The sequence below is a fragment of the Photinus pyralis genome, unplaced genomic scaffold, assembly GCF_008802855.1.
Source record: "Photinus pyralis isolate 1611_PpyrPB1 unplaced genomic scaffold, Ppyr1.3 Ppyr1.4_LG10, whole genome shotgun sequence".
Lineage (NCBI taxonomy): Eukaryota > Metazoa > Arthropoda > Insecta > Coleoptera > Lampyridae > Photinus > Photinus pyralis.
In genome coordinates, this window is record NW_022170250.1 from 14078801 (window position 1) to 14103828 (window position 25028).

Below are 25028 nucleotides of genomic sequence, written 5' to 3' on the forward strand. Positions count from 1 at the left end.
TTATCATGCAGCAGTTCTCAACCTGTGGTACATAATATTATTCGTTGTATAAGATGGCAGATACATATTTTTCATTTCGCCATTTGCGGTCGTTCGAAAGCATCATTCCAAAAAACTTGGTTACATTTTATTTATCGGTACAAAACACATGAAATACATATAAATATAAATGGTTAAGTGTAATTAGTAAGGATAACGCAGTTGTACTATTATGTAACTTAATGATACATTTTGAGGAAATACTTAATGAACTAAATTTGGGATGCAGAAACTAATTAGTTGGCACTTGTCGTTAATTATTGCGTAGTAGGAAATGTTTTTTTTCATTTGTATATGTTCTTAAATCTTTCATTCTTTGTAATAAAAAACCGTTTTTTACATGTTCCATAATTTTACACTTTTGCCGTATTAACGATCCTTTATAATAATAATAATAATAATAATAATAATCGTTTATAATTTTGTATTGCTGTCTGTCGTCTGTCTGTTGGTCTGTCCGTTTGTTCTTTTGTCTGTCTGTCCATCTATCTGTCTGTGTGAACGATAACTTTGTTTAGAAATACCCGATCGCTTTGACATCTCCGTTAGTTATGAACGAGGTTATGAATTGAATGGCATGAAATTCAGTATGGGTAAGTATAGCTTTAGCCATATAACATGCAATGCCAAAAGTTGAGTCGAATCGATTCAAAATTCGCAGTGCCCTTTTCCCATCTCGACCATTTATAAACCGAATTGCAAACTTTTTTATTTATAAAAGTATTTAAATGAAATTTCATACATAGGCACTTGGAATAAAGGAAAATCTAACGCCAGTTTCAAAATTTGGTTTTGCGCATGCGCAGTGCCAACTTTTTTTATTTATCGAAGCATTTAAATGAAATTCTTATACACTGACATTGAAGTAGGACGAGAAAAATGAAAATCGTCCGCCACTGTATCACAGCTACGATTGTTGAGTTTTTATTTGTTGTTAATGGGTACAACAAGTTTTAGGGAATTATTTCTACGTAATATATTAATATGACTTGGCTAATAATGCTAACTTTACAAATACTTGAGATTTAGACAGCAGAGAAACTTGAGGTTTACTCTACAGTTTTTACCTTTTGCGTATTTTTTAACGCGAAAAACAAAAATTAGGTAGTGCTTCTTTAAATATTTATCGGCATATGTTCGGTTATATGTTATAAACAATTAGATACACTAAATTCTGTATTATTTTTTAGCACACTCACTAATGTGGGATTACGTTCTTGATTTTTCATTGTGTGTCTGCCACGATATAACTTTTGTTTCTAGATCGCCTATATATTTAAGATGAATTAAAAAAATTAAAAATATATACAGTGTGTTCATAATGAAAGGAACATCTTCTCGAAAAATCTTTGGACACGCCAATTAGTATAGTATAGTATAGTACCACTTCGCCTTTTGTTGCATTAAAAATTTTATATACAGAGTGTTTCCCTTGGTCTTTTCATAAGGAAGTAATTATTGGTAATTCACTTCGCCTTTTTCTATTATTAAAAACACCCCATAAAAGCAATGAGAAGCATAGCATCACTAATTAGAAACAGCTACTTTACTTGCTTGGTATTTTCAAAAGAAATCTACAAACTAATCTAAATATTTATTGTCGTTATCATCGCAATTTACATGATTTCATTGTAGAGTATGCCGAATTTTTACACAACAAAGGAAAGAAGTTCGTCGACTTTGATGAAGTACGCCGAGAAATTGAGGCTGAAACTGACCGTGTGACGGGTTCTAATAAGGGTATTTCAAATATTCCGATTAATTTAAGAGTGTATTCTCCTAATGGTATACTTACACTCAATTCTTTGTGTAAATCTACTGTGTCTTTATTTTACAGTTTTGAATTTGACTCTAATTGATCTGCCAGGTCTTACCAAAGTGCCTATAGGTGATCAACCAGCTGATATTGAACATCAAATTAAGTCTATGATTATGCAATTCATCAAAAGAGACTCTTGCCTAATTCTTGCCGTTACACCCGCGAATACTGATTTAGCGAATTCGGATGCCCTGAAATTGGCAAAGGAGGTTGACCTTCAAGGTAATTATTTATCTGTTTGCAAATAATTTTGACATTTTTGTTCTATAGGGATACGTACAATTGGTGTGATAACTAAGTTAGATTTAATGGACGAGGGTACCGATGCTCGTGACATTTTAGAAAATAAATTATTACCTTTACGTAGAGGATATATAGGTGTTGTGAATCGTTCACAAAAAGACATTGATGGTAGAAAAGATATTAAAGCCGCGCTCTCTGCAGAACGACAGTTTTTTATCAGGCAAGTCACATTTCTTTTTTGTATTCCATTTTCATGATATTATTTCAGCCATCCGTCGTATCGACACCTTGCTGACCGCTTAGGTACACCTTACTTACAAAGGATTCTTAATCAGCAACTTACGAATCACATTAGAGACACTTTACCTGGACTGCGTGATAAATTACAGAAACAATCACTTACCCTGGAAAAAGATGTAGATCAATTTAGACATTTTAGACCTGATGATCCCTCTATCAAAACAAAGGCTATGCTTCAGTAAGTATACTTCATAAGATTATTGCATGTCTCATATTCTTGTAAGGGGGCCTTTTGTAACTAGTTTTATTTCTTCAATTATTATTTTACAGAATGATTCAACAACTTCAATCTGATTTCGAACGTACAATTGAAGGTTCAGGTTCTGCTCAGATAAATACTATGGAACTTTCGGGTGGTGCTAAAATCAATAGGTTATTTCATGAACGGTTTCCGTTTGAAATTGTTAAAATGGAATTTGATGAGAAGGAACTACGCAGGGAAATTGCTTTCGCTATTAGAAACATTCACGGTATAAGAGTAAGTATAATTATAGTCAAATTCAGAAAATATGTCTTTCTTGAGTTGTACTAATCGAGTTGTAATTGTTAGGTGGGCCTCTTTACTCCGGACATGGCATTTGAAGCAATTGTTAAAAAGCAAATATCTCGTCTTAAAGAACCATCATTAAAGTGTGTCGATTTGGTAGTAACCGAATTAACGAATGTTGTTCGAATTTGTACTGAGAAGGTAATATACTCGCCATTATTTTTTATACTTTATCTTATTTCTCTCACAGATGGCGCGCTATCCACGATTACGAGAAGAAACTGAAAGAATCATCACTACACACATACGACAGAGGGAACAGCTATGCAAAGAACAGTTGATACTTCTTGTTGACTGTGAATTAGCTTATATGAATACGAATCATGAAGACTTTATCGGTTTTGCAAAGTAAGTATTACTTCTTTTTTGATTCCTGTATTCCTTTATTGAATGGTTATAGTGCCCAAAATCAATCAGAAAACTCAAACAAAACGGGATCGGCGAGAGGATTAGGAAATCAAGTTATTAGAAAGGGCTACATGTGTATCCATAATCTTGGTATAATGAAAGGCGGCTCTAGAGATTATTGGTTTGTTCTCACATCGGAAAGCATTTCATGGTTTAAAGATGAAGAAGAAAGAGATAAGAAGTATATGTTGCCTTTAGATTCGCTTAAGTTACGGGATATGGAACAAGGTTTTATGTCACGCAGGCATATGTTCGCACTGTTCAATCCTGACGGTAGAAACGTTTACAAAGTGAGTATCAATTGATTCATGAGAAACAACTGTGTTTGTTTTTTAGACCGATATTTACTCATTATCATTAGGGGCTCTAACCTAATTTTTAAATTACTCTCTAAACTTTCAATTAAGATATAATTGACTGAAGTAACAAAACTTGAAGTGGAAACCGTGGCTTTTAATGATTGGTTGTTATTGTTTCCATTATGATTTTTATACTCAATAGTTAACAGTGGGGGTTCTGGCGCAATGTAAATCTCCATAAGCGCAATGTATTTCTTATGGGCGATTTCGTGTACAGTATGACAATTTGCGGTTTTGTGGTTGATATATATTTTATTTGCGCGTATTACGCGTAATTTTGTAAGTGATGATTTGTTATGAACTGCAAAATGAGTGATGTCTGCAATTGATGACATTATTGTGCGTTATTAATCCCTTTTATCAGTAAGTGATGCATGCATCCGCGATTTTCTCCTATAAAAGACAATCTTTAATGTTGATTATAAGTATCTATCAAGTCTAACTTACTGCTGCAGGTTGAAAAATAATGGTGCACAATGTAACTAAATGTTAGTGGTTGCACTTGCAGGTGCACCAATTTGTACCAAAGGTAAGAAAAACTATTACGATTTTGAAAAATTGATCCTAATTTTATAATTTTACAGGGATATACTCTGTTGTGCCCCTGCGCACTATAACAAGCACTTACTTGGAGCCATTCTTTGGCGAGTAATATACAGTTAGTTTTTTTAAAATGCGAACATAGGAGTTTGCATGCAATGTAATTTCCCTATGTTCGATTTTTAAAAAAACACATCAATCTATGAGGTACGCGGTTCACATTCCCAAAACGCTCAACTTGTGTGACTATGAACAGCAACTCTATAGTTTTTATGATGAAAAGCACTCGGTAAGATTTTTTAAAGAAGCCATGTGAGGCCATAGCAACTTTAGGATACATTTTTCTTAAACTTACGATAACTTGACTTCACATGGCACGCGCTGACATCACAATTCATTGTGAACTAACCTTCAATTATTAGTAGGTCATGTGCACCTGGTATTTTACTAATTTGATCTATTCAATACATAAATGAAGAAAATAAATACCGAAATCAATTACAATAAATGTTCGAAGTGTCCTCCTTGACATTCTAAGCAATAACCTAACCGATTTCGTAATTAAATTGGACGGCGGTATTTTTAAAAATGTGACAGCTGTCAATTGTATCTATTACTCATTTGAACTACTCAATAGATTGATGTGTTTTTTTTAAAATCGAACATAGGGAAATTACATTGCATGCAAACTCCTATGTTCGCATTTAAAAAAAATTCACTGTATATGGTTGTTTGCAAACAGTTTCCCTGAAGGAAGGAACATCGCATATTGTAGAGTTGCACCGTAAGTTTTCTTTTTTTTTTAAAAATTAGTTGCAATTTTAATACTATGTGATCAAAAATGAGTTGCTGTCGAGTCACCTTTGGAATTTTTGTTTACATGGAAAATCATATTTAACTTGAACTTCCAAAGGCGACTTGACAGCAACTCATTTTTGTCGCCCATTATAATTCCTATTCTCTTTAGTGTCTTAGTTGTAAATGTAATGTAATTCTCTTTTTCTAGACGAGACAGCGCGTATAATGCGGAGAACTGTTTGTGAATAATGGCAGTCCCCCCTCAAACATTTTAAAAACATTTATACTTATAGGAGCTTTATAATTTTATAATTTACTCAATAAAATTGTGTAATTATTCATACAGATTTTATATTAGACATAAAACATTAAGCCTAGTAACGGGCGAGTTGCTGTCGAGTCGCCTTTGGAAGTTCAAGATAAGTACGATTTCCCATGTAAAGAAAAGTTCCTTCTCAGGATGTAGAATGACATTTAGTTTATCACATTCAATGTTCAGAATAAATGTTAATTTATTCAGTCGGCCAACTGCAGTCGTCGCACGTTATGTTGCTTACTGTTTAAACTTCACAACAATGTCTAAAAGTTTTCTTCATATGCCCATCCACGTGTATTTTATTTATGTAGATTAATGTTTAGTTATTATGTTTCATTTATGAGAATTTATGCTGTTTTTGATTAAAAAAAAATTATTTGAACATGTAGAGTAAACGTGTAATAGTTATTTATATAACAAGAGCGCGAAGTTCAATTTCGCGCATTGAGACTGAAGGTATTTTGACGAGGCGAAGCCGAGTTAAAATATCAGTCAAATGCGCGAAATAACTTCGCGCTAGCGTTATATACAATATTTTTTCTACAACTGAACCGATTGTTAATTAAATTTGCTGTTTAAGTTCAACTTTGTCACGTGCGCGAAATACTTTTTTTCACTGTTGACGATTTCGCGCACGTTGTCAAGAGCAACCCTACTTATTAATTAACCGTTTAAAAATCTAGTACTTCGCGTTTCGAAATTCGTCAGAAAATGACAGGTTTTTTTGACAGTTGTAGAAAAAAGTTATTTAGAAACATTCACGCACTCTTAACCCACTATTCAGTAATCCGGAGAATTCACAAATTCACCTCTGGTATTTAATTATCCGGATTAATGAGGTGGCACTGTATTTGATGCAAACGCTTTAAGTGAACCCCCCTATATATTATTATGTCTTTTAGTTTCTATGTAAAATTGTATACATTTCATGTGTAATGCCTAATACCTAAACTCAGCTGTTTTTGACATGTTTTAATTTTTATGTCAAAAATGATGTTTTCAGGTGAAATCATAATTGCCAATTTTTTTCTATATGAGAACTATTATTATTTAACTATGGCTGGTTTCTTTTTAGAAGAGGTTACTCTTTACCTGGAACGCGTTGATATTGCTGTGTGCAACGGCGTACGGTCACTACACCTTCCTATCTAGCTTAAAACAAATAAAAATTGAAACTCAGAAAAAAATTACACAAATTTTAATTCACACCTGAATTAAATCTTGGGTAAGAATAGAAAAATCTGCAAACTATCTGGGTCGCACAAAGGATTCGAATAAACACAATTGATTGACAATGACAATAATTTATTCCGTAACATATGCCACAATTAAAACAAAATCTGCTGTAAAAGAAGTTTACAGATATAATTATCCCGCACGCAGGCGGCGATAATTAAAAATTTAAAAAACCTTAAAATTATTTACACTTTTTTAAAAAATAATTCAAATAATCTGGTCTTGAAAGGTTGGTGATATTGACGCTGACTTGTCAAAGACCCAAAAACACTCGCTGACAGCTTCAGGAACTCATGCTTTATTAAAATGAACTCAATGACTTGTTGGCTTGATAAATAAGATGAAAAAAAATTTCAGTTGTTGCTCGGATGGTAGAAACTTTTCACTTTCACTAAGCAGACAAGTACCTTGTTTACTCACTCTCGAACTAACTTTTTCTGAATATGGACAATTATAAAACTTTCCACAAACTTTTACTAATTACTTTATTTGACAATAACTTACATTTTTTATGAAGGTTGATTAACTTCTTCTGCACACTTTCTTTATTTCAAACCCGACAAACTGCCAACAAAACAATTAGATTGCCTGAGAAATTTACATGCTCTTTTACCATCGGGCAACTCGCATCGGCAGCCTCGTCTTCAGTATTTAAGGGAACACCACTTCTACTATAAAATAATCCTCTTCTTCACGATTTTCAAAAACATCGCCAATCACAATTAGACTTGATAACACCCGCTTTGAAGGAACACGTCCCCACTACTCCAATATGAAACGCGCACAACGTACAATACCTTATCTCTTAACAGCGACAAGAACACGTGCGTTAATTTAATTTCGTCCAATAAGAACTCCTTATTACATACGACCAGATGTAACCATTTTTAAAAAACGTAAATTTGACCAGATGTATCTCACTTAAAGCCCCTTATCTAAATTAAATAAATTACAAAAACGATAAAATTCAAACAAGGAAATATTGCAATTTTAAAAGGTAAAATAGGCTCTGAGATAACAAATTCAAGCAAAACCAACCACACAAATTGAAATATTCTCATATACAGGTCGTCCCGTCATTTCTTAGTTTATTCTTAGTGTTCATCTGCATGATATTGTTTACAGTGGGAACCCCCTATTTATATACTAGTAAATACATTGTTTTAAATATTGATTTAATAATGTAAAAATGCTATTAAATATGATAGGGTCTTTATGACAGATATTTCCATTCGTGCCTAAGGTTTATTTCACGTGTTAATCAACAGTTGTGTAATAATTCTTTGAAAAGAACATAAAGTGAATGTGTTGTGGTTATGGTAATAATCAAAACTGTCATCTAGTGGGAATGAATAGAAAATCGACAATGTACTCATTCATCTACTTAGTAATACGTATATTCTTTTTGGTACACAGTGTATTTTAGATGAATTTCTCTTATTGACATTAGTATACTGTCAAATTTTTAATGAGGTTTTCTTTTTGAGATATAGATAGCCGGCATTTGTCATGGGACATCCAGTATAATAATGGGCATTCAATAATTGTTCTGATCAGATCGCCTGTGTTTGGCAGTTGTCACAAAAAATAATGGATACGTTCAGCCGAAGCAACTGTTGACCACACCGTAAATGTCAACATATGCCTGAACGATTCTGTTGACACCACAATTCTTGTATTTGTATCTTAACCTTACTTTTGTGTTGACAAAAAATGGATATTGTAGGTATAAATAAAAATGCCTTACCTTTAAGAACTAACTTATTATTTATGATAACATAATCTTTCAAAACAATAATGTCAGGTTTTTTATCCATCATTTTTCAATCGCTTACCTGACTTGACATTGACACTGACTTTACAGAACACATGTTAGCTTATGATATTACGCCAAATTTGTGGTGCCAATTATTACCAACTGTTGACTTCCACCAGAAGTCACCATTCATCATTCATATAAGTCAACGTCTCAACATACTCAACAGTTGTGTCTGCTGAACGTATCCAATATTTGTGTAGATTTTTACACATAATATACGTAAATAGATATCAACGGCTTTACATTCATGCTAGAAAGAGATAACCAACTACTACCAGAACAATTATTGACAGTTCGTTAATTTTCAGCATTTTCTCTGGGTAACATTCGTATGATATAAGTGTTTAACAACCTTCAATTTTGACCTTATAAAAACACACTTTCTATTCATTTGAAAATTGATCTGTGATACAGCTCAATCCGGAAACTGAAATCGGAGACTGAAGAGTAATAAACCCCTTAAATTAAATTTAACAGTGGAAGCATCTATTAGTGACATTTAAAGTTGAATTTGACAAAGTCAAATTGCATAATCTAGTCCTAAATCATCATACGTGAAGGAAATAAGTTGTGTCAAAAACAAAACTTGTTGCCAACAATGTATACAGTATTAACAAGCTGTTTGTTACAGGACTATAAACAATTAGAATTAAGTTGCGAAACCTTAGACGAAGTGGACTCCTGGAAAGCGTCATTTTTAAGGGCGGGGGTTTATCCAGAAAAGCAAACTGAGCAGCAGAATGGCGACGAGGTAAAGTTAAAGTTTATTATTATTCCGCATGTTTTCACAGCACAAAACGTTAACACAACACCAATTGGCTTATTGTACATTTGCATGAAGTCATTTTATTTATAGTAAGAAATCGATAAATTGTACTGAGTGTGTCATCCTTTATCGCATCGTCAGCTTCAGTTACTCTCAATAAATTTATCATCTTATACAGTTTTGTCATGCTTTCACCTAAAAGAGAATATACATATATTAGTAATAAACTGAAAACATAATTCCATATGTACACGTCTGTCACAACAAAGGCTTATACAAGGACTAATGTCTTCCAGCCTCAATTAAATCGTACAGTGAAGATTAACATGGCATGAAAGCGAGTTTGCAATAAAATATCTTTTGTTTATTTTTATTTTTGTTTTGTCTTAATGTTTAAAAGAACACTTACATACAAGGTACCGAAACACCTGCAATATTTTACACACTAATTAACATTTCACATATATAAATATGAATTCTTTACTTTGCAGGAAATTCGGGCAAGTATTTTGATCCTCTTCTTCAGTGTTTGGTTTGGTATTTTCTTTATTACAGAGTGTGTTACTCAAAGAAGTAATTTGCAATACACTTATTTTTTCATTTTTTGCATGAAGTATTTGTGCAAGCTTGCTACACTTTAGAATAGTATGCACACTAGCATACAGTATGTCCACAGATGGATTTGACCAGAGAAAAATTGTTATTGTTGGAACATGATTTTTGTATCAACATATTTGTCTTTTCAGAGAAATATATTCAATAAAACGGGATTTATTATTATGGATTTTCTCAGTGAGTTTCTTTGTTAGGGTGTAAAGTTATAACTTATAACTTTTTTTCTCCAGTTGTCAACTTCATCTGGGAGATACAGATAATGACAACAGTTATATGATACACATATTTTAGGAAAGTTCTATATAAATTCTATTCTTTCCATGTGTTTTGGAGTGAAACGTTTTTTTAGTCTAATGAACCTTTTCATTAGCATATGTGGTTATAATAATTTTAAAATCATATTATTGTGATACTAAAATTAATTCGCTGATATGTGTTGCAAGTGAATGCGAAAATAGCTCATATTTGCTAATTTAACCATTTTCTTACCCCAAATCATAAAATACTAGTCTTTTCAGTTTGAATACATTTTATGTGGATTGCTCTCTACATTTTAAAATCTTTTAAAAACATACGAAAAACTGCATGGGTATTGCTGGCGCGGACCCTCTGTTGTATATAACCTTCAGATTTTAAGGTTTCAATATAATTTAAAAACTTAAAATCACTTTGCAAGTGCAATGATTAATTGAACAAAAACTTGCTTAATTATTAAAAACAATAATTTCATTTAGTTCCTTATATTAAGGATGGCATATAATTCATGAGAACCAATAGGTGTCGCCACTGACAAATTGCAATGTAAAATTATAGCAAACTTTGAGAATGACTCCTGGGCTTATACAATCATTTTTTAGGGTGGATTTTTGAACATATAAATTCTGCATACATTACTCTAGAGCGACTATATAAAGTTTTTACTAGAAATACAGTAATTACTACAATATTGCTAAAATAAGATGACACATTTAATTTTTTTTAAGCAATTGTTGAATTTTAAAGTACTGTCGCTGTAAAATTGCTCCTCTTCTTTCAATATTGAAAGTTTTGTCACTTAAAATCCAATATTGCGACCAGGAGTCATTCTCAAAGATATAATTTCTTAGAAATTGTTATTCGGGTGTTTTCGTTTGCGCAGAGTTCAGATCTACTCTCGAAATTTCCCGGTATGCTCAGGGGTAGTGATCATGGAACGTGAGGGTGAATTTTCAGTAAAAAAGAAATGAATTGTCCCACGTAACGATTTTCTCGACACGGTTAATTTATTACTCTACTGCACCCCTGAAGCGCCGCCCCTGGGCATCCTCTGTCAATTTTGAGGGCAGATATGGACTCTGCGCCCCCGATAACCTCTGAGTAAGATTTCTGCAGCTCGTCATATGACGGGCGATCAGGATTGACAATCGAGTCGCCTTTGGAAGTTCTAGTTAAATATGATTTTCCGTGTAAACAAAAATTCCAAAGGTGACAACCCTTTTTTGATCGCATAGTATGAAGTATTACTGAAAATGATGATTACAATATTGTAGGTATGACAAAATGAACTGAACAAAAACAAACAGTTTTTTCTAATTTTAAATTCGCCTATGTATCCTGTTAAATTCACCACGGTATAAGATCACTTAAATAGCGTATATTAACAAATGAAGGTCAAAAATTTTATTTAGAGTTTGCAATTTCGACTGCAGTATTATTTATACAGACAACGTTTCCACCTTGTAACGGGCGATCAAAAATGAATTGCTGTCGAGTCGCCTTTTGAAGTTCAAGTTAAATAAGATTTCCCATGTAAACAAAAATTCCAAAGGTGACTCGACAGCAACTCATTTTTTATCGCATTGTATTAGTACCTATACAAGAACAGAAGGGTTTGGTATTTGAACAAAAAACATGCCTTCAATTTTTGAATTACAAATTCTGGTAATAGTGCACAATCGTTTTTTGCGTGTACCTTTAAATGTAATTTAATCTATGTCAACCAGAAGTTTTTTTTCTCGTTAAAATAAGGAAAGGAATGTGCACAAGGTAATGGAAACCATCATATATAGATATTTGCACAACTAGTTTTACAAAGCACTATACTCTATTCATTTTAAGAAGGTAGCGGGAAGCTTTGACCTTCACTGTGATTGGTTAAACCACGAGTCTGTATTACGCCGGCAAATAAAATGTGTGACCAATTTTGTTATATTAGTAGTTTCGGTTACGAACTAAACTGTCGAACGAATTAGATGTCAATTTCAATGATCCAAACGTGAAATCTGTTGATTTATTTTCATGTTTCAAATTTGGTGCCGTTTTATATTTATCCTGTGTGTGTCTATCTTTAAACACAGCGCCATCTACTATCTTCTTATAATGAATGCAGTATAGTGTTCTTATGATTTCATAAAAGCTCGCAAATGATAACTGCTACTATTTTCTATAGCAGACGTCAAAATTGACAAACGCGATTACCATATGACATCCACTAGTATGGGCACTTGATAATTTTGAATCATAATTTATGAAAACGTTTAGATAACTCAAAAATCTGATTAAAATCTATTTGGACCGTCTTAGATTAAATTTTGAATGATACACGTTCTATATGAACGTTATTAATGAAACTTGTGTAACTAAAATCGCTCGGCTACGCCTCGTGAATTTAACGTTACACACGTTTCATTATGACGTTCATAAACGAACTTGTATCATTAATAGCCAGGTTGCGGACAGCATTTTCCGTTATGTTAGACGGCCATTTTTCCTTATAATATAAGTTTATAAGTATAAAACATTTTTATAGCAAAGTTAAGTTGCGGTGTGTGCTGGGCGTGTTCAATTTTGCTTATAAGTTTGAAGGAGGCTTAACCTCACTTTTATTTTACATTGTGTTAAAATGTCCAAAGTTGGTGAAAATGAACTCCTTTTTTTAGAAGTTGATGACATTGAAAGTACTTATCCTTATTTATAAAGCCTTCCTTCCTACTATGCTCTTAGACAAAAAGAAAAGAACTACCGCCAACATAAACACTGCACAATTGTAGGTTAGCAGGAAAATGTTATTTATGAGTGATTAACGTACTGCGCAGTGACACATTATAAGAACTTCATTTTCATTGGTTCCGCTATTTATAAATATATCGTACAAAAAGCCCTCATACCGTAAATTATTTCTACAAAAATTTATATTCCTTATGTTATAAGAAAAAATGGCCGTCTAACATAACGGAAAATGCTGTCCGCAACCTGGCTAATAACTATTAAAGTATCATTAGGTAGTACCACCTATTCGACACGATGTGGCAATTTATTTACTATCTTTGGATTTTAAAACATGCTGCTACCTCTGATATTTAATAGCTGAGTTAATAACTCAGTAATGTTGGTTGCCTAATTTCATAAATGGTTCACTTTTTTAATTCGTATTCTGTCCTTAAGAATATATCAATTGATCTAGTGATACATGGAAAGTATAGAAATTTTGCACAAATAAGTAGTGTATAGAGACGAATGAGCACTTAACAGTTTTAGTACTGTATAAATTGGGGCAAGTATGTTTAACTTACAGTTGTATTGCATTTTATAAAAGGACAAAATCTTAGACTAACCACTAACAATCCAGTGCATTCTACCGTAAGTTGAATTGTTACTCACTGGTGCATTAATGAAATATCTCAAACGTGGGCGAATTGTTAATAGCTTGATGCAAACATCACTTTTTCATGTACTGTATCTGTATTATACAGGGTATCTCCCTTGCGTGCTTCAGATTAAATGCCAGTAATTTCACATTCAAACACAGACACCTTGTACAATATAATCGAAACGGAAAGTAATAGTTTTGCTATTTATAATTTACGATGGCATTTAAATAAGGGCAAAACATATGTGTGGTACTTTAACATGCTTCATGCATGTTCTAACTGCGTGTTTGTGTGTTGTGCTTCTTTGCTGCAGGGAGAAGGTTATGAGGTTGGTACTGTATTCTCACGTTCTAATACTCCAAGGTTTATTCATTGTAATAGAAAGGCGGTGCTTGTGGACAGCTGCAATCTTATATTATCATCATGATCACCTGGCTTCTTGTTGTGCATGTGTAGCACTTTAGTTTCACTTGTGAACTCCACTTTCAAGTGCTGTTTTTTTAAATGTTTAAAAAATGTTTTATTATTGTATACTTTTACTTTTACATTACGAGCCCTGTTACAGTGAAGTTGGTCCATCTAAACTCTAAAGGGCCGTTTTCGTAAAGACACAACATGTCAGTCGACATGTCTGTGCTAACGTAAACGAAATGTCGTTGCAGACTCAGCATGTTGGGATAAATTTTGCTGCCGACTTCCACATGTCGCCTTACTGCCAAGACATCAAATATATTTCATTTACGTTAGCACAGACATGTTGGCTCCCAAGTCGGCCGTGTCTTTACGAAAACGGACCTTAATAAGTCATTTTTTAATAAATTTTGACATTTTTTAAAAAAATATAAAAGTAATAAAAAATCATTAGGAAAGATGAATACATATTATGTAACCAATAAACCAAAATTTAAACAAAACCACTACTGTAACCTCATCACAATCTTATTTTTCTTTTCCGATTTGACTATGAATATAACTTGCAAATGTTTAAAAAATATTCTATACTGTATTCATTTTAAGAAGGTAGCCGTAGAAAGCATAGGGAAGCTTTGACCTTCAGTGTGATTGGTTAAAACACAAGTCAGTATTACGCTGAAACATAAAACGAGTGGCGAATTTTGCAAGCTGGTAGTTTCTGTTGCCATCTAAACTGTTGGAAGTGTCATTAACTGTTAATGTCAAAGATTTATTTCTGTTTGCAGTGCTGGACATTTCTACTTTACAATAATTTGGTGCCGTTTTATATTTTTCCTGTGTGCGCTTATTTTCAAACACAGCGCCATCTACTACCTTCTTATAATGAATGTAGTATAGGAATGGGTAGGGAAACATAAAATAATATAATTATATTAGAGAATAGTTTAGCTTATTTTTACGTAAACTAGGAAAATTCATGGTTTCAATTGTTGGGTCAGCTTCACTGAGACCGCTAACTGCTCTACGGATGCTTAAAACTAATGAAATTTTTTGTGGGTAGAACGCCAATTATTAATTACTAGCAAAAAATTTCTTCTCTCAGTTAAAATACGGCAAAATATTTGGTAAAAATCGTGCCTGATTGCTACGTAATTAGTACTTCGTTTTAATATTTGCTACAATAATCACTTTTGTGTGAAATTAGACTAGCGGTGAAGGCGGAGGAGGCAGTTCAATGGATCCCCAATTGGAAAGACAAGTAGAAACAATCCGCAACCTTGTAGACAGTTACATGCGAATTGTAACCAAAACAACACGTGACCTTGTACCTAAGACGATAATGCTTCTTATCATAAATCACAGCAAAGACTTCATAAATGGAGAACTCTTAGCTCATCTCTATGCAAGCGGTGATCAGGTAAGATCTATTGTAGGTAAGATATATTGTGTGTGACTTTTTTCTAGAACTTGCTCATCTGTCTTGGTGAGGTAATAATTTAATACTTGATTTTGAAATTTGAAAAATTTAGTGCACTGTATGGTGTAGCAAATCTGAGAGGGCGCAAATCCTTGATGTTCTGCATGGCTGTCCATCACATTTATGAGGGGAGGTCATTTAATTGTGGTTAACTGATTTACCAGTTGCCGTTTAATGTAAATCTAATAACACCCTGTATTAATACACAATAGAGGTGCCCAGTTTTGATTGATAAACTTGTGTTTTAACGTAACCAGCCACTTCAAATATTGCGCAATGAAAAGTTTTGCACCTTGGACCTTTACCCGATCTCAAAAATGGGGTACCCAACTCACATGATTCGCCTTGAAATCTGGGCGAAGAATACCGTTCCCCATTCTCCGTCACGATGGTTTCTAGAATCATAACACTGTAGTGTTTCGACTGATATCTGCTTGAACTCTCGTTTCTTATCTTAACCCGCTTTATTTTCTCGAGTATTAGATCTGTTCTCTTTCATTATGAAGGGGTACACATATAAAATTCCCTATACCAGCAAATTTGTAAATTTAACAAAATCTTTGAAGACTAAATTACAGTACATTATGTACAGGGTGTCCTATTAATAAAAGTTACAGATCATATCTATGGACCGTTAATTGCACAGCTTGGGGAAAAGATTTTGTTAACAAAAGAGACTAAGAAATATCGCTGGAAATTATTTTCAAGTTTATAGGTTTGCCGTTAGAGGACGTATGATTAATGATTAACTAGGAAAATGATGTCCAGTTTTGGTGCAAATCCTTTCGCAAATATTGAAACCGCTGTGAATATTTATTCAGGAAATGATGCCGAATATCCCGCGTAGTTAAAAATAGCCTGATGAAATTTTCTAATTTTTCGCCAAATTGTTTTGCTAAAAAGAAACACTTCTCGTCAATTTTCTACCCAAAATCCACGCACAAGGAATTTTGTTACATGGGAAATTGACTCAACATGTTTCTAAGCTAAACATTTGCCGAAAACGTCAAAATTTAATCGGCTATTTTTATGCACTTGGAATATTACTATTGAAAATCGCATTTTGATATCTGTATCCTAAGCACATTCACAAATTTAAATTGCATATTCATCCAAGTTGGCTTTGAAACAAAAAAAGACATAAAAAGCGATAATTATTATATAATTAAAATTAACACTCAATATAGTTTTTAAATTATGAGCAACAAATATAATATTCAAATTTTTAATCAGAGAAATATAAATTGAATAATAAAAGATACAATACAGCTTGAAGCACACGTATCTGGACGGAATCGGCACAGAATGGATTTTCAATACAGATTTGCCTTCCGTTTCCAATTGGTTCCGTGCGGACCAATGTGCACAGTTACGTATAAAACGATTATGAAGAATCCATCGGGATTTTTCTGTTCGGTCCGAGCCGATTTTGTCCGAATAAGTATGCTTCAAGCCTTATTGTTTCCCTTATAATTTATTACATACAAAATTCAGCCGTTACTTGATTATTGTTTCGAAGTGTATGAATCACCATCACCATAGGCTTACCCGAATATAATAAACATTTCTGATGGAACATTAGCAGAAAACTTCATTGTTATCATAAGACAAAAGTAAGGAATTTTTTGTTGAAACGATATGTGCAAGAAAAGTATTTAGTTACAGATTAAATGAAGTTCCACTATCAAGTACAGTAAGCGCTCAGTAAACCGGCGTTTGACAGTCTGACACTCTCTAGTCCTGCATTTGGCGACTCAGCTGACCTACTCTATAAATTGGATTGTAGAGCGTTTGAGCTTACTTGACAAATTTCCTTTTGTATTTGGACCTGCCCTGACCTTAACAGCGAAACACGCATCAGGATGGGGGGAAAAAAGTAGTCTGTTACTGTAGAAATCTATGATGATAAATTTATTTCTCACATAGTACATGTAGGATATAAAAAATATGTCACATCCCACACAAATCCACTAATTTGGCAATTCCAGTAATACGACATAGGCGAAAAAATTTGGGTGTCGGATTACCGAGCCTGAGTAGGTAGATTTTGGTAAGATTTCAAAAGCAAGGGTGTCAATTGTAGTAGGTTTAAACGTACGGGAAAAAGTACAAATCCACTAAATTGGGATGAGCATTACAAACTGTTAGCAAAAATGTTTTAATACTATCACTACTACCTAAACACTCAAATTTGACGAATTTAAACATTTGTCATTTCTTTGTAGTCACAAATGATGGAAGAGTCACCAGAGGAGGCACTGAAAAGGGAAGAAATGTTACGCATGTATCATGCCTGCAAAGAAGCCCTACGTATTATTGGTGATGTATCGATGGCCACAGTGTCAACACCCGTACCTCCCCCTGTCAAAAATGATTGGTTGGCAAGCGGTTTGGATAATCCTAGATTATCGCCTCCCAGCCCTGGTGGAACAAAACGAGCAGCACCCTCTATGGGCCAAGTTGGAACGACAGGTAATTAATTTCTTGCTGTGTTGGATATAGTAATCATGCTTAACTTTTATAGGCTCTTTAGGCTCAGGTGGGTCAAGGGTACCACCTCCACCACCGGCATCAGGTCGTCCAGCACCAGCGATACCAAATCGGCCTGGGGGAGGCGCACCTCCAATGCCACCCGGACGACCTCAAGGACAAGCTTTACCAGCTCCGTTAATTCCAACGTAAGCATTTACTTTATTGTGATGTATACTTGTTTGGTAGATAGCCACAGGCAGCGTTGAGGTTGTGGTTTTGTTTTCAGGAGGCGTTAAACACCAACTAATCACATCTAAAACCATACCATTAATTAACTAAAAACATTAGGTGCTACTTTTGTTATCCTTTGCCCAGTAGCAAAGTTTACCATAAATCGTTGTATAATATTTGTAAAAAGCAGGATCGCAGATTGTTAGTATGATCGATTTCAATATTTAGAAAACGTCTGTTCGTAAATCACAAGTTTTCAAATAACTACACATAATACCATAGATCGCTTCCTTGTAATAGCTTATTGTTGCTTACTTGTTTATACAAAGTAACAACTGTGAAAGCCTTCTGATGCTTCTTTGAGTTTTACGTCCCTTTAATATTCTGTTTGTTCCACCAGTTTCAATTTCACTAAAGAATGTAAACTGTTGGTATACAATCAATGTTACAGGGATTATTTCTATTGTATTGCGATAAATTATCTTTTAATTGCGAGTCAGTGTAGATGACATCACTACACTTTGCGATAAATGCTGATATTAATAGACATTTAAATTTTAATTTAATTGGTATTCTATCGGGCCTAGGAAAGATACAACAGTGGAAGATGTTCAGGTAGTTTAAAACTTGTGTAGTAGAGTGATAAAATCAAGCATTACACTTTGTTACACAACGTTATATTCTTTCACCATAATTTTTTGTGCAGGTACAGTTTGCTAATGAAAATACTTGCATGAACTGCACACATTGAAGCTGTTATACCACCAGAAAGCTTTAACAGTTACCTTTGATTACTAATCCTGTATGCAATTTTCTGTATACTAACCGTACTATAGTTCAACTTTACATATATAAGTTAGGAAGATTTGGGGCTAAGACTTATGTACTGTACAGCCGAGTGAGTGGACAAACTCCAGGGGGTATCCAGGTGCCCCAGCAGGTGCAGTTAGCTGTGGGACGTGCAGTTACGAATGCGGCTGTCAACGAACTTGCCAACGCCTTCAAGTTTAACAAGTAATTCTTCATTTATATTATTTTGCGTTTTACTAGTGCTAACACTACTTATGCTTTGTGATTACATCTGTGCTTTGATAGAATGCAACCGAACATCGAAGTGCATTTCTGATACCACTAAATACATCTTTAGAATGTGGTTGCACACTTGGTTTTTTTGTTATCCATACAGGCTACTTGTCCAAACATCTTGCACAAAATTTAAAAAAAAAATGAAAAATGCATTCTTAGATTAGTGCTCATAGCAGTTTTGGAATCTATTTAAATAACTGCTTAAGTAGATGCGATTATTAAATACTGAATGTGCTAACATGTAAGACGCACATTAATCATGTTCAAGATCTTCCGTGTAGCAAACATAGATATTACACTTACTAGAAAAAGTGAAAAAAATATAGGCAAAAATTTGTGTCTTGTACATCTGTTATATTAGAGTACCATTGCAGACTTCTCTTACTCAATGTTATTTATTAATGTTTGTAGTATTACAAAAAAATTGTAGCTTCAAAAGTGGGTAACATAACAAACGCGATAAATAGCTATTACACCCGTTTTAAATTGAAGTCAATTATTGACATGTTGGCAGCGATATAATAGTTATGTAGTTATAGGATTGATTACGTTTCGCAAAAAGTTTAAATTTCATATTGCTTTTTATCAAAGTTACTTTTATATCTCAATATACAATGTGCATAAGAAGAGGCATCATCTGGGCTTGAACATCTATATGCCATTTATTTTCTAATATTCACAATACCTCACATTTGTGGTCAGTAGACATGTATAGCCCAAGATACAATGCGATGGGATGAGCATTTCAATATCAGGTCACTTGCAAACATGGCTAATATAACATGACCCATTTAAGTTTGTTGTTATACAAAAAAACATTGGAGTATTTTCTGGCAATGAAGCTAAACCTAGATGTTTCGAAACACTGGTGAGACTTCTTAAAATTTTAGAATTATTTTGTGTAGATAAATTGGTGTAATTTCCAGGTACCAAGTCAAGGACTTAGTAATTAAGAAGAGCTGTTGCTAATTAAAGAATATTGTTTGACTTTATCAGTCCTTTGCGCAATAAGTATGGTTTTATTGCTAGTCAAATACACATTTATCGCTATAACTTACTACCTCTTAAACTAATCAACCATCACAGACCACTACAATCAAAGTTTCACAAAGAAATTGCCTAGGGCGCGAAGCTGACAACAATGCAAAAGTGATCATGAGCCCTAATTGAAGAGTCCTCTAATACACACGTAAAGAACAGATTCACTCCAGTATGATGAAGAGTTTCAAGAGCGACCATCAAATATTATTGATTGGTTGACATTAGACACTTACTACTTACACTAGGCTATCTCGACACACCAACTCTGAGCATGAGACAGCTTAATCAGTATTCACTATCTTTAATAGAAGCATTGTTTTTATTTTAAAAAAGTTTACTGTTACCAACTCTGTACACTCTTTCAAACATGTTCTAGTTAATCAAATTTTAATGGTCAAGCAAATGTAATCAGAACACCTTGCCTCTGCTCGACAGTAAAACATCTGAAAAGCAGAAGTGTAGTACACTATGTTGAAGATGTTTCTTTGTCAATCTATCTGGATTTATTTTCTATCGGTTATGTTCCTTAACTTTTCTCAAAAACTTAAATGAAATGCATAATACGTAAGAATTCCATTAGTAAACTATTGTTAATAATTGTATGACTATGTCTCTGCTATTACTCAGATTACTATAGCATTATTATCATAAATTGTATAATTGCCAGAGAATTATTCCAATCTGTTATGTGCAACCTCACTTTCTCCGTGCAATTGAATGCAAGCATGTGCATGATTATGATGAAAAAAGAGTAGTTTGTTTGCACCGTTTGTCTCTAGCCTATAAAGTTAGTATTTGTGTAAAAATTAATACTCTTTCATCTACTAACGAACCTTCGTAAGCATGTCTGTCCTTATTTAAATACTTATTTTCATTCGTTGCGTATCCGATATATTTGATCAAGTCCAGAGTAGCCGTTTACAATGTTTCATTGTAAATTAGAAGTAAATGCTGATAATATTGTTAAAATTGAAATGTCTATTAGACAGATTTATAAATATTAGTGATTTTTAAATTAGACCAAGTTGTATAAAATACACAAAAGTGATATATGGTCATGTTCTCTGTATTGTAGATATTTCAAAAAGTTATTTTGCAAAAAGTATATTTGAGCACTGTATATTATTTGATTAATATTGTATGTGTAAATAAGGATACTTTCTGAAAATAAGATTATACTGAAACCAGTAACGTATAAAGTGCACCACAATGCACTTACAAAGATTGTAGTTCATTTGGATGTGTAAATATAGAAGTAATTATTAATGTTGATTTCATAATCTCTCCTTTTAACCTAGATCCTGTCTTGGGGTTTGTGTATAGAGGGTGTTTTTTTGGGAGGTTTAGTTAAACGTTTCTGGGAAAGTAAAATAGGTAGGTTTTTGAAAATTTGTACTTAGGAGTTACGCTGAAGGCCGAATCGATGTAAAATATTTTCAAAATTGCCGCACTTCCGGAAACACCGGAAGTAGATAGTAGCTTCGTTATTTTAAATAGCAACCCCAATTTTTTATTGGGTTTTTGGATTCTACGTGAAATTTCAGTTCTTTGGATACCCATATGTCGATATCTGCCATTTATGGTTTTTAAGTTATTTTGACTTTAATAAAAAAAATGGCGGATGCAGATGGTACCTTGATAATTGATTACTTGAAAGCGGTTGTAGTCATGGCAACCTATTGTTATCAGTGCATATAGAATGAATACAGCTTTCTTTTAGTGTACTTCAAAAAAAGTTAAGTTGCGTAAGACCGCCCCTATGGAGATCCAAATTTATGAAACTTCAAAGACTAAAAACTCAGTTTTTTTAAATGGAATCACCATTTTCTTAATATTGCATGAGATAAAGAATCGAAATGGGCATATTTTGACAATACATGTTCCTATAGCTATCTTTAACAGTTTCTGACTTATTCCCATTTTATTGAATTGACACTATTTTTTTCGAATTTTCTTTTTAGTAGTCGGCCATGATTTTATAACAATTGAATTTTAAACAATTCTAGTGACACTAATCCGTCACCTACTGTTATAGGTTAACATAAGTTTTTCAAAAATCGAAAAATGACTCGCAGTGGTTTCACCTATTTTTGAATTTAATTGTTATTTATGGTGAAATGGACAGAATCGCGGCACATGCTTGCCGTACATTCATTCGAAGGCTGGAACGAAATTGTATGAATTTTGGAAATGTTGTATCCCCAAATGCACTACAAACCGTTGAAGCACAAGTGATAAAAAGCTCTACAAGAGAATATTTAAGAAAATGAATTGAATTGCAAATGCAAGATTAACAAAATAAATTCAATGTAAAATATAAAAAACTTCGTTGAAACATTTTTTGTATGGAATTGTTGCTAGAACAGATATCTCATTACCTCTCTGAATTTTTAGACTTATACGTTGTTTAAGAAATTCAGTTGAACGACTCTGTCTAGATTTCTCAAAAATTTTCCGTCCTATATCCTTAATAAATGACTTATTTATTAATGAATTATTTAGACTAGAATCAATGATATTAAAGAATCCTTTTCTTGATTTGTTTAAAATTCGATTGTTATAAAATCATGGTGAACTACTAAAATGAAAATGCAAAAAAAATGGCATCAATTCAATGAAATAGGAATAAATCAGAAAATGTTAAAGATAGCTATAGGAACATGTAGTATCAAAATATTCCAATTTCGATTCTCTATCTCATGCAATAGGAAGAACATGGTCATTCCATTAAAAAAACCTGAGTTTTTGGACTTTGAAGTTTCTTAAATTTGGATCTCCATAGGTGCGGTTGTACGCAACTTAATTTTTTTTTAAGTACACTAAAAGAAAGCCCTATTCATTCTCTATGCACTGATAAAAATGGATTGCCATGACTATAACCGTTTTCAAGTAATCAATTATCAAGGTACCATCTGCATCCGCCATTTTTTTTCTTAAAGTCAAAATAACTTAAAAACCATAAATGGTAGATATCGACATATGGGTATCAAAAGAACTGAAATTTCACGTAGAATCCAAAAATGCAATAAAAAATAGGGGTTGCCATTTAAAATAACGAAGTTACTATCTACTTCCGGTGTTTCCGGAAGTGCGGCCATTTTGAAAATATTTTACATAAATTCGGCCTTCAGAGTAACTCCTAAGTACAAATTTTCAAAAACCTACCTATTTTACTTTCCCAGAAACTTTTAACCTAAACTCCCAAAAAAACACCCTGTAGAGTGGTGTGGGCATTTCCTACCTTGGCATTGTTGACGCTTAACTGTTTTCCAGCTTATGCACTATGCTTACGGTTGGACTGACTATTACATTTTAATCTTTTTGCGTAATTAAGATCCTGCATAGTTGATAAACATTTATGTTAAATGTGATAGGACTGCAATTCCAACTGGTATATTAAGTATAACGTATGAGGATTAGTAGTTAGATTACAAATTGCTATATCTCTTTATGTAAATATATTTGAAGTACGATTATATTGTCATGTGCGATATATAAAAACCTATGAAATATATGCAGATGTGTACAGGGTGAGTGAACAATTGCGTGGAGTAACTTGATGCTTTGAAGGTAACATTTTTTGATCGAGTGTTTTTGTATTATAATACGGTTGAATATTTTCCACATTTGAAAAATATTTGCAATTATACAAGGTGCGTTCACAAAGTAGGGCGCTAAAAAAGTACATTTTTTAAATGGAACCTCCTGCATATGAATGCATTTTTTAGTTCTACATACGTGTAATTGCACGACTTTATTTTTTTTTTGTTAATATGCGGAGAACTTGTAGTTATAAAGATATTCAATTTATAAGAAAAATCGTGAGCTTATTGGCAAAATTACTACTTAAATTTTAATTCCAGGCTCTATATCTGTTATTCTGGGTAAAGTAAGTAAATATTAAATTTACTATGAAACAATTAAAAATAAATTTACGGGGTGGTTTCTTTGACGGTCCAAAGTTACTAAACTTCATATTAAAAATCTCGCTTTTTAAATGGAACATCCTGTATATTTTTCATCTTTTAGCTCCTCTAAAAAACTTCAACTTTTGGTAATAATGTCCTATACCCCTCTCTGATAGTTAATAGGTTATAATTTACATAATAACGAAGTGGCCAGGCAAAAATATGAAACTAATGTCACTGACTGGATGACATTAGGACTGAAATTAAATTCGTTTTGTAGTCAAGTGTTATCAAGTTAATTTTCCAGTTTTTAGACTTAAAATGAATTATTTTAAAAATAAAAGAAAAAAAAAAGAATTTTTTTGATTTTGTGAAGACCACCTCGTAAATGTATTGTTTGTGACGATGCATTACAATGTGAAATTGTTTTTTACTAAATAAACATTATTATTATTATTATAATGAATTAATCAATATGATTTAGATATGATGAAGATTTTCAAATAATAACAAATATACCTATGCGTGTGGCGCAGTTCAGTTAAAGCTGGACTGTGGTGCTGGGTCCCTGGTTCGAATCCGAATTCGGGCATGGATATTTGTAAATGTATAGTAGGTTGGGTTGGTAGAGCAGCCTTGGCTGAAACCCCGCCCACTCAAAAATAAAGGCAACACAAAATATAAAAACCAAGAAAACCATATTTTGAAAACTCAGAGTATAGGACATTAGCACCAAAAGTTGAAAGTTTTTGGAGGAGCTAAAAAATAAGAAACATATACAGGGTGTCCCATTTAAAAAGGTGAGATTTTCATATGAAGTTGAGACTGGCGTTTGCAAATACCAAATTTTTCTTATAACTCGAATTATCTTTAAAACTACAAATTGTTCGTATATTAATCATGCAATAAAAAAAATTACACATAAAATTAAAAAATGCATTCAAATTTACTACATTTTAAAAAAT

General features: G+C 33.1%; 1 protein-coding gene across 7 annotated transcripts in view; it reads left to right on the forward strand.

Annotated features, from left to right (window-relative positions):
• Window positions 1-25028, forward strand: part of LOC116161788 (dynamin) — a 37453-nt gene that overhangs the window by 6140 nt on the left and 6285 nt on the right. For 2 of the 7 annotated variants that reach the window (XM_031475251.1, XM_031475254.1), the window contains exons 3-17: window positions 1675-1824; window positions 1877-2080; window positions 2129-2321; window positions 2370-2579; window positions 2672-2879; window positions 2952-3089; window positions 3139-3296; window positions 3349-3646; window positions 9056-9175; window positions 9682-9690; window positions 13748-13762; window positions 15053-15265; window positions 17551-17797; window positions 17850-18003; window positions 18923-19042. In XM_031475251.1, coding sequence (XP_031331111.1) covers window positions 1675-1824; window positions 1877-2080; window positions 2129-2321; window positions 2370-2579; window positions 2672-2879; window positions 2952-3089; window positions 3139-3296; window positions 3349-3646; window positions 9056-9175; window positions 9682-9690; window positions 13748-13762; window positions 15053-15265; window positions 17551-17797; window positions 17850-18003; window positions 18923-19042 — 2437 coding nt within the window. Of the gene's footprint in view, window positions 1-1674; window positions 1825-1876; window positions 2081-2128; window positions 2322-2369; window positions 2580-2671; window positions 2880-2951; window positions 3090-3138; window positions 3297-3348; window positions 3647-9055; window positions 9176-9681; window positions 9691-13747; window positions 13763-15052; window positions 15266-17550; window positions 17798-17849; window positions 18004-18083; window positions 18112-18922; window positions 19043-25028 lie in introns of those variants that run through there. The other 5 variants (XM_031475257.1, XM_031475253.1, XM_031475256.1 and 2 more) reach the window with 4 other exon arrangements.